This window comes from Aspergillus lentulus (genome assembly GCF_001445615.1).
Source record: "Aspergillus lentulus DNA, contig: Alt08, strain: IFM 54703, whole genome shotgun sequence".
Classification (NCBI taxonomy): Eukaryota; Fungi; Ascomycota; class Eurotiomycetes; order Eurotiales; family Aspergillaceae; genus Aspergillus; species Aspergillus lentulus.
The window spans coordinates 1,370,474-1,385,923 of record NW_028322118.1 but is presented as its reverse complement, the minus strand read 5'-3'; the positions used below and the strand labels follow the sequence as shown (position 1 = coordinate 1,385,923).

The 15,450-nt window shown below is 50.5% G+C and overlaps 3 protein-coding genes across 3 annotated transcripts; all 3 read left to right on the top strand.

Annotated features, from left to right (window-relative positions):
* Positions 1 to 506: 506 nt before the first annotated feature.
* On the top strand, positions 507 to 2,889 carry ALT_3717 (putative oxidoreductase YjmC; the record flags this gene model as incomplete). The annotated part of the gene is made up of 3 exons (XM_033556352.2): positions 507 to 1,154; positions 1,209 to 1,280; positions 1,726 to 2,889. The coding sequence occupies 3 exons, from the start codon at positions 507 to 509 to the stop codon at positions 2,887 to 2,889; spliced, it is 1,884 nt and encodes a 627-aa protein (XP_033412243.2).
* Positions 2,890 to 3,703: 814 nt separating this feature from the next.
* Positions 3,704 to 4,609, top strand: ALT_3716 (SAP domain-containing protein; the record flags this gene model as incomplete). Its single annotated transcript, XM_033556354.2, has 1 exon — positions 3,704 to 4,609. The coding sequence occupies one exon, from the start codon at positions 3,704 to 3,706 to the stop codon at positions 4,607 to 4,609; it is 906 nt and encodes a 301-aa protein (XP_033412245.2).
* Positions 4,610 to 8,045: 3,436 nt separating this feature from the next.
* On the top strand, positions 8,046 to 12,347 carry ALT_3715 (uncharacterized protein; the record flags this gene model as incomplete). The annotated part of the gene is made up of 1 exon (XM_033556355.2): positions 8,046 to 12,347. One exon carries the CDS (start codon positions 8,046 to 8,048, stop codon positions 12,345 to 12,347), a length of 4,302 nt encoding a protein of 1,433 aa, XP_033412246.2.
* Positions 12,348 to 15,450: the final 3,103 nt, after the last annotated feature.

Here is a 15,450-nt window from a genome sequence, read left to right as displayed (position 1 = left end):
CATCCGGGCCCAAGCGATTGTGCTTATGGCATGCGGTGTATTTCCATTTGCAGGAAGCAACAACCTAAGTGCATGTTGAAGCTCACGAATGACCTATTGCGTTGCTTCCCTAAAAAGGGCATTCAGTTCTTTCCTCGTAAAAGGGCTAATTGCAAACGTAACGGTATTGAGTCCAGCCCTTATTATGCCTTGCAATGCTCCTTTACAAAGAGACGGTAAGCGCCACCTGCTACAGCTGCGAAATAGCCAAAGAGAGAGCTGCGTCTATCAACCATGTTGGCTACTAAGTTCTTGCTTTGTTGCATGGCAGTGCTAAGCCATGGTTTCTATATCGGAATGGACAGAGAAGTGAGCAAATATTTCAGTTCTTTGTACATCCGTTCAGATGACTTCTTGCCTATTAATATGCTGTTGGGCACGTTATCAAGAGAATCAACCTTCAAAATTAGCCAGCACAAGCATATTGACCATTATCTCCTCAACTCAACCTGCTGTTCTAGTTCACCATGTATTCATTGACGTCCATCTCCATTTTCCTTGCAATAATCGTGGTGGAGGCCTCTCCCCTTGCCCGAGGCAATCTAGTCCTAACTGAAGGTTTTGTGAAGATCACCGAAGCACTCGATGGGATACAAGTCGGAAACTGCGTTGGCATCAACCCCACGATACCACTATGTGATACGAAACCAGCTTTGCCTGCGCCATCTCACGGATTGAAGCTGAAATTTGTGGCACTTGGTCGGGGTACTCAAAACTACACGTGTTTGCCATCTGATAAATCTGCTTCTCCGGCTGCAGTTGGCGCTGTTGCGACACTGTTCGACGCATCCTGCCTTGCCTCACATAATCCCACAATACTCCATGACCTGCCAGCTGCAATGAGCAAGGTATCAACCGATGCACTAGGGCTTTTTGCCATGCTCCTCAATCAAATGACTTCACGGACAAGCAGTGGATTGATCCTTGGAGAACATTACTTTACGGACACAGGAGCACCTATGTTTGACCTACGTATCGGAGGTCACAAAGACTGGCTACAGGCTAAGAAGGGTTCAAGTGTACCAGCGCCCTCTCAGATATCGAGCCACTCGAAGGAAGGAGACCACAATGTTCCGTGGTTGAAGCTTGGCTTCGCTGATGGTTCGGGTATTCGGGTAGGTAGTTAATCATGCTTTAGCGACACTTCATTAGGCTGACAGGCGTATCAGGAAGTATATCGGATACACACGTCCGGTGGACAACCGCCAGCTTCTTGCAAGGGCCAGAAGGAGAGCATTGAGGTAGAGTATGCGGCAGAATACTGGTTCTATGGCTGATGTGCTCGGTTCTTTTCGTATCTCTTCTTCTTGGACGACGCTTAGCTTACCGCTTCGAATCTATCCTTCAATTGATTCTCATCACGTATATCTTGTTGAATTGTTGGGGCGGAGTTTTAGTTTTCGGTAGTTCATGTCCACACTGCTCAATCTATTTCCTGAAACCACGCAATGGAATCATTTATTACCAGGTGGTAAATCGACGTAAACGAGACAAATCTGGATCTCAATGTCCCAAACGTCCGCTCTTGCTCAACAATGAGTCATTTACGTCAGCCGTTATGTATATAAAGAATGCGGGGATCGTCCGAGGTCGGGGTGGAGATGCGGACAACCATCCGATCTGGTGGGATCAACACTTTCCGCGATTGAGGAATCCCAAAACTGAGTCACTGCACGGATCTTTAAGAGTGAATCCGATAAGTCTGCAACAGTCGACATTGATCTCCTCCACTTTACACCTCCTGCCAAGCAAGAACTACTACAAGTGTACCGTGTGCCAATGGACCCAGCAACAGAAAAGCACTACGTCTCCGCAGAGAATGCTAGGACATTCGTCCAGTCCGTCTTAACAGGCAACGGCGTCTCTTCTGAAAATGCAACCATCATCGCCGACTGCCTGGTCCGCGCCGACCTACGCGGAGTGGACACCCACGGCATCAACCGCATCCCATCCTACATGGAACGCATCCGTCAAGGAGTGCTAGACGCCAAAGCCAACCCCGTGCTGAACCAGATCACGCCGGTCGTGGCACAGGTAGACGGACAGAATGGGTTCGGGTTCGTCGCCGCGCATCTCGGGATGAAGCGGGCGATTGAGATGGCGCGCGAGTTCGGAATCGGTTTCGTCTCCGTCAAGCATTCGAATCATTTCGGGATGTCCGCGTGGGTGGTGCAGCAGGCGCTTGACGCGGGGATGATGAGTCTGGTTTTGACGAACTCATCGCCTGCGTTGCCTGTTTGGGGTGGGAGGGAGAAGTTGATGGGTGTGTCACCGTTGGCGTGCGGGGCGCCGGCGGGCAAGGAGAAGCCGTTTATTCTGGATATGGCGCCCTCGATTGCGGCGCGAGGCAAGATTTACAAGGCTGCGAGGCGGGGGGAGAAGATCCCCAGCGATTGGGCGCTGGATGGTGAGGGACGGCCTACGGATGACCCGCACAAGGCGCTTGAAGGCGTGATGTTGCCTATGGGAGGGCCGAAGGGGTCGGCGCTCGCGGTTATGATGGATGTATTCTCTGGGGTCTTGTCTGGCTCGGCATTTGCGGGTCATGTCACTAATCCCTATGATCCCTCGAGACCGGCTGATGTAGGGCATTTCCTGGTCGCTATCAAGCCGGATCTCTTCATGGGCTTGGAGGAGTTCAAGGAGCGGATGGATTACCTTTATCAGAGGGTTGTCGGCTCCGAGAAAATGGCTGGAGTAGATCGCATCTACTTTCCTGGGGAAATTGAACAGATCACGCACGAGGAGAGATTGAGGACGGGCATTCCGTATGTCCAAGCAGAAATCGATGCTTTGAACAGGGAGGCAGAGAAGGTTGGCGCAGAAAGGATTGTCATTGATCGGAAATGATTCCGCTACTACGAAGCTTCTTGTACGTGGAAAGGAAAGTTCTCAGTATTATTTTTGATATAAGCCCGCCAAATATTTACATTAGATACCAGCAATATATCAGGTCGACAGATGCGGACGAAGTCAGCCGCAGCTGTACCTCAGACCCATTAATAATTAGAATACTCTAATGAGTGATCAAATCGGAGCCAAATCATTGCCACCTGCTAATCATGAAATATTAATGGCACAATCCACAACTATCGAAGTTGGAATATTGAGCTGTTATGCCAGGCGATCACATGACCCATAAGTGTGGCGCAGTACATGCAAAATTCAAATGCTCAATCAATTGCCACAATCGCTTCTATGGTGCCATGTCAGAAGCTCCAAGCCTGCCAGAGTCCAAGCTCTTCGTTTTCAGCTGTTGACTTTCGGACGTTCCGGTTAAGCTCGCAGACTGCGGCGAGTCCTTGTGGAAGCAAGGCATTCCTAGTGTCAGGGCGGAAAAGATTAAAAATGCCAACGCGATATGTCATAGTCACATGACCTGTTCGCAACTGGGAAACAAGCCACAGCTTAACTGTACTGCGCGTGAACTTCAGCGCGTCTTCATCAGCTAGTGACAGCTCACTGTCCGGATTTGTTTTGCTCTTTCTTTCATCAACCCAATCAACTCATTTCTACTCTGCTAAGTGCAGTATGCCAATTGCCTAATTTGTAACAATTACACCTATCACCACTAAGCGCAAGATCTTGGTTCCGCCTATCCTCGATCGTTGACGTCCGAGTCCAACAACACAACGCCTGCCATCACCGCTCAACCCCCATCAAAATGACCACCGATTACAGCAAGAAGACGAACGCGGAGTTAGTGGAGATTCTCAAATCTCGCTCGCTCCCTCATACGGGCAAGAAGGCGGAGATGGTCGCTCGCCTCCAGGAAGACGACGAAAACAAAGCCAAGGCCGCATCGGCCCCTGCCCCTGCTGCAAAGACTGACGCCGCGGACGACGTAATTGACTGGGAAGATGATGATGTACCTGCTGCTGATACTACCGCCGTGAAGCCTTCTACTGAGGCTGGCGCCGCTGCCATTGCTGCTGGCGGCAAAGGTGCGGTCGCCAACCCGGTCGCTGTTCCGAACCAGAAACTCGACACCGACCCCGCTACTACGGACGATTTGAAGGTTGAATCGAAGGGCGCGGCACCATCGGCTGAGAGTGGAGCGCAGGGGCACGAAGGCACGGAAGGTGCGCCAGCTGAGGCAGCACCTGCTGCCCCGGCCGAAGAAAAACCGGCACCGGACTATTCTATGGGGCTGCCCATCACCGAGATGGAAGAAGAGTTGAAGAAACGCAAGGCTCGCGCGGAGAAGTTTGGTATTACCGAGGAGTCCAAGGCTGCAATTGCGGAGGCGGAGAAGCAACTCGAGAGGGCGAAGCGGTTCGGTACGGCGGTTCAACCTACTCCTACTGGTGGTGTCAGGGGTCTGGATGAAGCTCTCCCGACAGAGAAGTCTCGCAAGAGAGGTCGGGGTGATAATGAACAAGCATCACGAGGGGGCAAGCGACGTGATATTGGCGGCAGAGGCAAATTCCGGGGTAAGGGCCGCGGAAATCGAAACCAGAATCAACGGAATGAAGGAAATACTGGCAAAACCAGCGAGCAGAGTAACATGAGTGACAAAGATCGTCTGGCCCTGGAAGCCAGAAAGAAGCGATTTGCGACCGCGGCATAGTGTTGGGTATGCCGATACGTCCATTCAATTGTACTCCATTTCATCATTGACCTCCCTTCTTCGGTTTCTTTATTTTCAATTCGCTGGCGTTACGGGAATATCTACAACTGGAATATTATATCATTCATGATGAATGAGAGGTAAGGTATTGTGACGTAGGAAAGAACCAAGCACTACTCTCAATTACTGGATCGGAATATTGGTACCATGGATTTATTAAGGGGTATAAAATCAAAAGAAAACTGTTAAGATGCCATTTGTTCAAACGCTCTACATTGGCGTTCATGATCCAAGACCGTAGAAGGAGAGTAGACATATAAACTCCACTTGGCAGTCGAGTACTTGAGTTGCTGCGCCGACCGTGTGAGCTGAAAAGTGCATTAGGCCCATTTCTAGTCTGGCCAGTGCGAGTGGTTCCTGCAGCAAAACAGCGCCTTCGACACTCAAATTACGCGGCTGATCTCGAATGATTGCGATGATCGGCAGCCTCTCTGCTCTTGCAGCTTCCTAGTGCACGAGGGCTTCAAGCCATCATCGCAAACCTCGTATCACTGAACGCCTTGAGAATCTCGTGAGCTCTGTCTTCTTATCTTGCTCCTTTCCACTTTGCATGCGTTTCTTCAAACTCTAAATAACGACTGCAACAACGTACAGGCAACCCCGTGATCGTATACATCGATGGGCTTCTTTTTGGCCTAAAGTCGGCTCCTGTGAGCACGCTTGATTTGCCGCCGTCTCCACTGGAATCCCGAAGTCAAAGGTCACTACAAAGGGACATTGCTTTTTCCATCTGACGAATACAGTGATTTGAAAAGTTTCCTGTTTCGCCATCATTCTTAATCCAGGTGAATAAACCGGTAGTGCCCCACATCTCGTCTGTCCGTTAAGTATCCCGTTCAATCACAGTCTTCACAGAAGTACGAAAATCGCATCCTTGATCGTTTAGCGGCGGATCACAGAAGCCCCACGGCTCAGCGACTCCACAAATTTCGGGTGCAAATTCCAAACCCATAAATGGTGACAGCCCAATCAGGGTCCATATCCGCAGGTTCGCCAATTTGGCTTCAAGCCTCAGCTCTCGTCGCATGGCGTTTGTACACAGTCACTGGCCGGTTTGCGGCCTGTTCAACCGAATTCTCTAACATTGTCCGTTACAATTGTGGGCCATGTCCTTTAGCGGTGGGTTCTCCGTTTCTCGTCCTTTGCTCTCCTATCCATGGTTGTGTAAAGGGTCGGGGCGAACCTTGCAGTGATGCCATAGAACATCAGAATCGGCGGGATTAATAACATAATGGGTCTCAGCTGGAAACATCATCCTCACGCCATGTCCATTGACAGGTCTCTTACCATATGCAAGAGTTACCAGGAGTGCGAATAGTAGTAAAGATGCCGAACTGTGTTACTTTGCAGAGCCATCGCGTTCCAGTCGAGAGCATGCCTTTCGGGCTTGCCAATGATCGACGAGGCTTTGGTAACGCCGTATCGGCCTCGCCGGGGACGCCTCGAGGCATAACTACTCTTCTTAGTTCGTGCAGTAGTAGACTAAATACTGCGAGGCAGACCACCAGTGGCAGCGACGCAGACTGGTCAGTGACCACCACATGACTTGCACACTAATATCCACCCACAGCTAAGAAAAGAAACTCCCCCAAATTGTCCGATACTAGTCCGATGAAGTTCATCAATCATCGTCCAACATCCAGACGTACGACGGTCAAGGCCAAGCAAGAATCATCAAGGCTTTTATGATTTGATCAGCAATCAAAGTTGCTCTGCTGCTACTCCGTGCCAACAGAATTGATACAGCGACTTACCTGATATCTTTACGGATCGGGATTTCCCAACCTGGCGGACTCCGCGAACGAAGAACGTTTCGCTATCTCCGCCACTCAACTCCAGTCCAACCTGTCAAGTCATTCCGCTCACTGCGCTCCTTTAAGGCAAACGGACTGGATCGAAAAGTGGGCCCTTTTCGATACTTCCATCCAGATGCCGTGATACTGTGCACGATCCTGTCCCCAACACTATGGAGTGCTCTACACTAATTTCCATTTGCTCTATTAAAAAAGCCGCTTCTCGACAGATTTAGGAAATGCGAGGCTTTAGCTTTCTCGAATGCGAAGATTTTGCAGTCCATTCGCCAATGATTGTGCTGGTCACATCGGATCTCGAATATAGACGCCAACGTCGATCGCACAATTCGCATCACATTTACCCGTTCTAGCCTACCCATATGTACTGCACTCCAACATGTCAATATTGAAATCCCTCGTCCCCCACTTAATTTCTGCAATTCAAACGAACTTCTGATTGGCCTGTAAAATCTCCTTCTCCTTTCTCGGGGGTCAAACCCTTCGAAAAGCAGATTTGTAGAAATTCTCGGGGAACCCTGTTCCTGGGTCAAATATCATTTTGCCCCTCCTTTCTTACCTGACTGCCATTCTGCTCTGTTCTTTCCCCTTTCTTATTTTCGTCCTACGCAGCTGGTCTCCTTTCATAAGATTTCTCATTATCTTTCTTGCCTTCTCTGACGTGTTCGTGCAGCTCCAGCTCGACAGGTTTGACAGTTTAGCCACGAGGACTCGGTATTGTGGCGAAGCAGCTGCAATGTCCTGGTCGGCTCAACTATAGTTTGACAGTTCACTTTTAATCTACGGAATTCTTTTTTTCATTTTTTGTCCATTTTATATTTTATATCTTCATATGGCCTTGGGGGTCACTTTAGCAGTTATTACAACATTGAATCACCATTTTTGTTGCACTGCAAGCTTCACGATTAGCACGACGCATGCTGATATTGTCGTTTCCCTACTCCGTACCAGCGATAGATACCCCTGTTCTCGCGGTCTGTTTGCATTCTTCAACCTATTCACTGGATAACGCCACATTACTTTTGCTTGTGAGGTCAAACAGGATGCAATAGAATGAGTAAGTATGGGCACCATTCGGCTTTTGACCAATGCTCACAGAAAACAACAATTTTGCAGCTTTATATACAACTGGGAAGAACAACTTCTAGGCGGAATGATTCCATACCTATCTCATCTTCCTTTCGATTCTGAAACATTGGTCTTCGGACTGGAGCCGGATATCAAAGTCGGGTTGCACCATGTCGTCGTACAAATCCGAAGGCGGTCGTATCCCCAGGCTGAAAGATCCTACCTCCCAGCGTCGAAACGGGACATTTTTGGTGGTGAACTCCTCTTCTAGAACCTATGGACCTTCTGCGCTACCCTCAAGGGTTCAAGTTTCGAAGTCAATGGTCCCAACAGCAAGAACTAGCAGATCATCCTCCTTTTCAGATGCGGAAGAAACTCGCGGGGTGCAAGCCTCTTTAGCTGCTTCGCAGACTTCATCCACTACCGGTGTCCATATGTCGTTACTTCCCCGAGCGAACACACATCCATCACCGTCAACAGCAATACCCCCTTCCGTCATGGCGCCTCAAGCTCAACCTGTGCCACGTCCGGCCAGTCCAACGGTGGGGATGCACGTCTCAGAACCCACTAGCGAAAGACCACGCAAAGTTCTGCGTCGCAGAGCACCCACAATTGGTCGGCAGAACGAGATCTACGGACTCAAGGCAACACCGGCGAAACCAGAGAAACTAAGTGTGATCATTCCAAGCAGTGCTCCCCCCGATGTCGGTGCGAATCTTGCTACCCAGCCGTCATTGGACCAACCAATTTCAGTGAGACACAAGCCGTCGCCTAGTTCTTCGCACTCAAAGACTGCAAGCAAAGCAAGGGCACAACCAGTGGAACAAGGGCCCAGTGAATTCGCTAGTTTACGAACTACAGTCAACACCCAAAATCTACCTCCTCCCACCCCGATTTTTGCATCGGCGAGCAGTCCCTCGACAAGATACTCTGGTTCTCCGGGGATATGGAGCAGGACTTCTACTCCCACCTCACTGTCATCCTATTCCCCTGGGATTATTCATTCCGCGAAGGTCGGTCCTCGCTTCAGGCACCCGAGCCCTTCCGAGTCTAGACTCCCCATCTTCTCACCTATAATGCAGAAGTCCGACTCACAAGATGATCCATTGGACTCAGCTGGCGACGGGTTTCCGGGCATGACTGCTGGTGCAGGGTTAAGCACATTGTCAACGTTAACGAAGAAGCATTTCGATAATCCTCCCAACAAAGATGGTTCCGCAAAGCCTGCTACGCCGACTGGAAATCAACTGCCGCTTAAAACATCGACAAAGTCCAGCCTGCCGAGAATGACCAGACCAAACCCTGCGGAAAATTCAGAGACATTCGAGGAGCAAAGCAGTGGTGCCGCTGGGGATCACGCGAATCTCAAAGGATCGGCATTGAAAGGCGATCTCAGTGGTTCAGGGCATGTACCTTCAAGGCCCAGTAGGGAGGGTACTCACCGGTTAGAGCTTGAACCGTCACCTGTGATCCGTAGCAACCTCCCTCCTGGCGTTGTGGCGAGTCATAGGAGACATGGATCCGGGGCTAGCTCCGTCGCGTGGGGGAGACATCATTTGGTCTCAAACATCTCCGCTGCCACCTCAGTTGATTCGTTGCAGTCGAGGTCTTCTGCCAGACGACCCTCACTCATACCTAGCTCACCAGAGTCGATGCGCAAATCGCCGCGAACTTTGATAAAAGAACCTAAAACAAAGCAGGATCCGACGAGTCCCGCGAAATCGCGGCGATACGGTCTCTTTTCAAAGAAGTCGAAGTCTATAATGGAAGCACAAAAACTTGAGGATCAACACATCCGCAAGGGTCCAGCAGCTGGGACAGGCCATGAGGGTTATGGAAGATATGCACAGCGTGGTCGGAAGGGAACTGTTGGCAGCAACAGCGATACGAGAGCAAGGTCAACGAGCACCAACCGCAGCACACCGCGATCGGTTTCCAGCACCAAGACAAGTGTTAGAGGTCGAACAGATGTGGATCTTGATGATTTTCTGCTGGATCGTCTAGAGCCTGTCTTCATCACCGGTGGAGGCATAGACGGTGCCTCATTGACGAAGACACAGAGTGGGAAGAGTACGAGCGGTCTCAGCGTCGAATCTGCTCAAAGTTTAGTCAAGTATTCAGGATCGAGCTCGGCTGGTTACTCAACGGACTCGTTGCCTGCTCCCACAGCCGAGAACGAGCAACGCAATCCCTATTTGAACAATTCAACGCAAGCTAGATTGCAGGTATCTAACCAAGCTGTTGCAAGCTCTAGCAGACTAGACCATGCTGAGGCCAACGATGCTGGATCTGGACAGGCGTCCTCTCGTCCATCGAAGCGTCCTGATAAGACTCCGCTTTCGTTCAGCGGCGAAGGGTCAAGCGGAAGTGGGACGGCGACTGAGCAGCCTAAAACGCCCCAGAAAAAGAGCAAAGGATTCAAGTGGAGTTTCTTCCAGAGACATGGAAACGTGCAAAAGGAGAAGAAAACAACTCGCGAGCCGCTTGTATCTCCTAACGCCCCTCAGCTCCATGCTACAGTTTCCCCAGTCTTAGTGTCCCGGCGTGTCGCACACTACGCCTTGGTGGATGCCGACTCCGACCCTCTGGAAGATATCATCAACTATGTTGAGGAGTCGCCTCCGACGGAGATTGAGGATTTGGACTCAAGAGTTGAAATTCCGGCTGCCTTGAATATCAGGAAGCAAAGCGAATCCATCCTGCTTCCATCGCCTCCGAAGCTTCAAGGAGAGTTCTGCCGTGATCGCCCGGCTTCACCAAAGGTCTATTTTAACAAGGATCCCTTCCTCCCGGACTCCAAGGCAAGCACACCTAATGGACGCCCACGACGGTTGGCGTCGGTCGGCCGTATTCCTGAAGTGATTTCGAGGCGGGATCGGCAGCACAAACCAGCACTTCAGTCGTTCTCGAGGCCCTTTAGCATGGCAGAGTCTCCGTCCATTACTGCTCCAGCGACAGAGGATCTTCCCGAATTGCAAACTTCGAGTCAGCCCACGGTCACAGCTCCGTCCAATGAGGCCCCTCGTCGTCCGTTGGGTATTGGATTTGACCTCACCCGTCCCTTTGGCGATCCTGAGGTAGCGACTGCTCTCAATCTTATCTCAGGCCCTTACTCCAAAGATGAATTCTTAACGTTCTCACCGAGGAAAGATTCGGGTGTTTCGACGTCAAGCGGTTCTGAAGCTCTGGCTGCTGTCACTGCTGTGGTTCCGATGCCGGGTTCAGACCCCACCGAGGACGAGGTCTGGGCCGAGTATGACGATCTCATTGACCACGTCCTTTCACCAGAGGTTCCAGGATGTACTTTGCCTGGAGAATCTACCGAGGATGGGAAATTGGAAATGGCCACCATGGCCAGCAAGGCGCTTCAAGCCGAGATGAACTCGAATGTCAATAAACGCTCGCCTGTTCTTCTCGTCGACACTCCGACGGTGGCTCTCACTCCGTCATCTCCTCAACCAAGTGATGGCTCGTTTCATTTGCGGCGTTCCGCACTAGCTTCGGCCCTCCACTCTTCCATTACCCCTTCTTCTCAACCTTCGTTCAGTGACATCATTGCTAGCTACTGTTATGATCAAGATGGAAGGCGAACAAGCAATGAGAAGGTATATGACAACTCAGCCTCACTTGCACCTGTTGAGCAACAAGCAGCCTTTCTCAGTTCGTCTTCACTGGACTTATCCGAGACGTTCGAGACTTGCCGGCAACGGAATACCATTCTGTTTGACATTGCCGAGCGCGATAGAGAGGGGCCAACCTCCCAGACCAACATACGCTCGGGATCTCTCATGACAAGCCGTTGGCTGTCGTTTGGACGAGTACTCTTTAGTCCTGCGCATAATCATGTCAAAAACGGCGAGCAAGAGCGCATTCTTGTCATCGATGGACTGGGAAACGACGACTGGTCGTTTTATTGCGCCCTCACCTACCCAAATGCCGACATCTACTGCCTGACCGACGGACCCGCAAAAACTGCTCTGAAGCATCCAGCTGCTTGGCAGCCGCCAACGAACCATCATACGGTTCACCAGGCCAGCTTGGAACAACCGTTTCCTTTCGCAAAGAGCTTCTTTACGGTCACTGTCTTGCGATTTCCATCTGCATGTTCCGAAAGCGTTCAGAACAACATTGTGTCGGAATGCAAGCGCGTGCTTCGACCTGGGGGTTATATGGAGATGAGTGTGTTGGATCTGGACATGATAAACATGGGAATCCGGACCCGCAAAGCCGTGAGGATGCTCAAGGAGAAGACATACTTGTCTGACCCCAATATCAGTTTGAAGCCTGCAAGTGACAACCTACAGAAGCTGCTGGGACTACAGGGGTTCGATAGTTTGCGGCGCTGCATGGTGCGGATTCCGGTGACGGGGGTGATTGTCAGATCTTCAGCCTCATCTTCCTCCACTTCATCTTCCAATCCCTCCACATCTGTTGCCACTGGTACACCATCTACTGCGTTCTCCGCTCTCACAAGTTCCTCGACGAGCGCGACACAACCGAAAATACATGGCAAATCTCCATCCAACGACACTGACTTGTCTCTTGGTGACCTCCTCTCCGATCCCTCCCCCTCTCCCTCTAACGACGAGTCGATACGGAAGATTGTCGCTAAAGTCGGGCGTTGGTGGTACACGAGATGTTATGAGATCCCAGTTCTGCCGAACGGGGACGCCTCGTCCAGTATCTGGGCTGATAAGCGGGTTCTCCGTGAGTGTCAGAAACGAGGCACAGGATTTCGGCTGTTGATTGCATACGCACAAAAACCCAGTGAGGTGAAGCGGCGGACTGCAAGTGTTTGATTTATCCTCACGTGCCGATGATAACGACGCTGATGATGACTTACGAAAATGATTGTGATGAACGACCTGATTTTTGATACGACTTGCGTGTTTCTTGCGACTATATCTGCTTAATATACCAGTTATTATTCATCGGTGGCAGGTATGCGGAAGACAAAACAGACTGTCTTTGTTACACTTGATATAGGGCGACCTATTCCTTGCATTTGCATTGCGTGTACTGGCGGCTGTATGAACCTTTGCTGTTCTTCTGCTTTTATTTACCTTCTTGTCTATCATCCGAAGCTGGTCTTTGGATGGATAGGAGTTGTTTCTTTCTTGTATTTCTCTTCTACTACTATACCCCGGAGGTTCTCTGTTTATAGCACATATGGTTAGGCAAAGATATACTTAATGAAGGATCTAATTTGGTCTTGATATTGTCCTCTCTCTATTGACTTCACATCTTGCCAGCAATTCTACCTGCCTTCACGTAGTAGTTATGATTCAACCCGCGTCTCCGACGACCGGAGTATAATGTCCCACATGCCAACTCTCAGGCCCATACTGAATCTGGCTGCCTTTGGATACGTCATTCGCTCTTCTGTCGTCGCTAAAAGCACCTTAACTGAGACAAGCCATTCGATTGCAGAAAGAGACAGAGAGGCAACTGAGAAGTGAAAGTCGCAGTTTGCCCCTTCAGCGGTCGGTATGGATAGGGGCTGGTATTACCGGAAAAGGAAGTCCGGGTTTGCGTACAGGTACGAATCATTCTCCCCTCTGAGGGAAGTGGCGATGTTGGCAAGGTCGGACGGTGTCGGTTTCTATCTTTGTTTCTGTCGTCCGAGTGCAACGATGTCGCTGTCGCTGCCGCCGTTTCCCTTGCCGTTGCGGTTACGATTGCGATTGCGATTGCCACCAGAATGCTTTGCGTCTGTGGCGAGTCCGATAGTACTTACGTCGATGGCGAGACATACGTTTGCATCTACATCTACATTGTGTATCTACATGTCTTGCAGAATCCCGCGGAGGCATGTTCAACGCGACGTTCGAGACAAGACCAGTGGCGGTTGTATCTGCGACGGCGAGGCGAGGATGCCTTCCGCGCGTCCATTCTAGGGGGGTGCAATTGAGGTCGGAAGTTTATATCTTCTCGGCGGCCCAGCGGCCAATGGACGGCGTGGATAGCAGCCACCGAGGAACGTTGAGATGGCGGTGTAGATCGTGCTTCTTAGTGGCTGTTGGTTCTATCACGTAGATATCTTGTACCGATGTACTCTGTACTCTGTACAGAGTGTCTGTGTCTGATTCCGTAGGAGTATGGAGAGAACTCTGGGTTATGACCGTGTCTACTCCGTATCTGCTGAGCGTTATCTGACGCATACACGATGTGTGCAGAATCAGCCATCACATGCGGGGTTGAAGATGGCTTTTGATATTGAATACGGAGGTTGAAGAATCGGTGTTTAAGCTGGTGCCTATCTCGACATATGGAAAGGGCCGTGCGCTTGAGTTTGGGACTGCCATGGGCCGTCATCGTGATCATGGCGATGCTGAGTTGGCAGAGCACAAGGAAGTTACGCACTGCTGCACCCCGCACTCGGTCATTGCACCTGGCGGATTATCGTGGCGTGAAATTGCAGACTCGGCTGCCTCGCATACTTTCTATGCATATCATTGTGCCATCATGCTGTTGGTGTGACTGGGACAATATCGCAACAGTCATATTGGTCTAGAGATATAAGTATAACCGTTGACTGGTGATGTACCTGCGACCGGAGAAGAGTGATACAAACCCACAGCCGAATGTATATCTGATTTTTGGCGGGTAAGAGATGAACCAGATCCAATCCTTCTCGTCCGTGGAATCTCCGAGCTGTCATCTATTGGTGCCCAGAGCACGCAGGAGACGGTCATCCGGACCCTAAGCTGGCGTCGCTGGCAGAGAGAGAGGGGAAGGACAAGCCCCTCCCGGGGTTCTCTGCGCTCGGATCTGTGCAAAACAGCGATGGCCCCCTTGATTGTACATTGACAGCTCGTAAGGATCGTGAACTTTGAGATATGCTTTGTACTAGACACGCCCGGTCCAGTTGAACAGACAGCCATGGCTGTCATATCGGAGCATTGGGGATCCGGACTAATAGGAGAGTGACGGCGTTAAGGTCACGGTGGAGGCGTCGCGGGGTCGAGTGAAACAAGGAGGATGAGGAGGCAATGCAGAAACTATAGGGAGAGGATCATAGACGCACGTCTGATGTTTGCCAGGAGGCATGTGTCCTGCGCATCTATCTTCATGCTGCATGGATAGGGAGATGGGGATGAAGAGAGACCTTAGGAACGAGGTCATTGGTGTCGCAACTATTGCAATGTGGGATGAGACGAAGGCTGCGGTTTCACTGGTCGCATGCATTTCTCATCCATGCAATAATGTACATATATGGTGATCTCGATTGATCATTAGCACATCCCAGGATAGGTCGCACGGATATCCGAATATAGCGCTGTATAGCTGTCATGAATATTTGCAAGGAATGCAGCCACTAAAACAGATGCCTGTGCATTGTTGCTGCAATATTATTCGTTGTATGCAGAATCGAAACAGACCTGGGCAAGGGAAGAAAGTATCTGGACAGTACCTTAGGAGTTAGTCGGTTTCAGCCTGCATGCAAATTTAGAATATTTTTGGTCATGGTTTCGACTAACCTGCCTAGGGTCTGAGTGCTATTCCAATCAGTAGCCATAGAACATTGCTGCTCTAAAATGAGCATCGACTAAGCTCGAGGGTGCTTTGGCCTCAGTCTACTGCAACCGCTGCTGCGCACTAGAGCAGCATGTAAGCTCCCCACTACTGCCTCACCCGCAGCACGGTCTGTTCTGGCCGTCCATCGATGCTGCTGTAGTGGGGCCTCGCTGGTCGCTGGCCAAAATCATATCCTCTGATTGCGCAGGCTTCTGTTGGTAATGAGTAAAGGGTTGTAGCTAAGGGTATCTATGTATTTTTTTAGACCCGTGTGGCTTGTGGCTTTTCTCCAGGTACAGCATCCGTGCTACAGGTAGGTTTGTATACAGTATAAAACTTCTCCTTCCTCGTGTTAGCATCTAGTCGTCGTCAATGTCAGGTGGT